Here is a 309-nt window from a genome sequence, read left to right as displayed (position 1 = left end):
GGGTGTCCGGGCACCCCTGGGTGGCCCTCCGCCCTGTCACTGCTATGTTGCACTCACCGAGCTGACGTGCGCCCACTCCCGCACAGCCTGCACCAGGTCCAGCTCGTCCACGGCCAGGCGGTCGCTGCGCAGCACCCGCGCCAGCACCTCGTCGGAGAGCTCGTGGAAGCCCTGTGTCCGCACCACCTCCTGCCAGCACACCGCAGCACCAGGGCGCTGGTACCAGGACCCCACACCAGCCCCCACTCCATGGGGGACCATGGGCCATCAGACCTATCCCGGTGCCATCCCTGCCTGGAATCCCAGCAT

General features: G+C 69.3%; 1 protein-coding gene across 1 annotated transcript in view; it reads right to left on the bottom strand.

Moving 5' to 3' along the window:
- Positions 1-57: 57 nt before the first annotated feature.
- Positions 58-309, bottom strand: part of BTBD19 (BTB (POZ) domain containing 19) — a gene marked incomplete at both ends in the record, with an annotated part of 4,386 nt that continues 4,134 nt past the window's right edge. Inside the window, one exon of the mRNA XM_010296422.1 lies at positions 58-189. Within this exon, the coding sequence (XP_010294724.1) occupies positions 58-189 (132 nt within the window). The remainder of the gene's footprint in view (positions 190-309) is intronic.

Source organism: Phaethon lepturus, unplaced genomic scaffold (assembly GCF_000687285.1).
Source record: "Phaethon lepturus isolate BGI_N335 unplaced genomic scaffold, ASM68728v1 scaffold31701, whole genome shotgun sequence".
Lineage (NCBI taxonomy): Eukaryota > Metazoa > Chordata > Aves > Phaethontiformes > Phaethontidae > Phaethon > Phaethon lepturus.
Note: the sequence above shows the minus strand (reverse complement) of the source record. Positions and strands in the feature narration are given on the sequence as shown.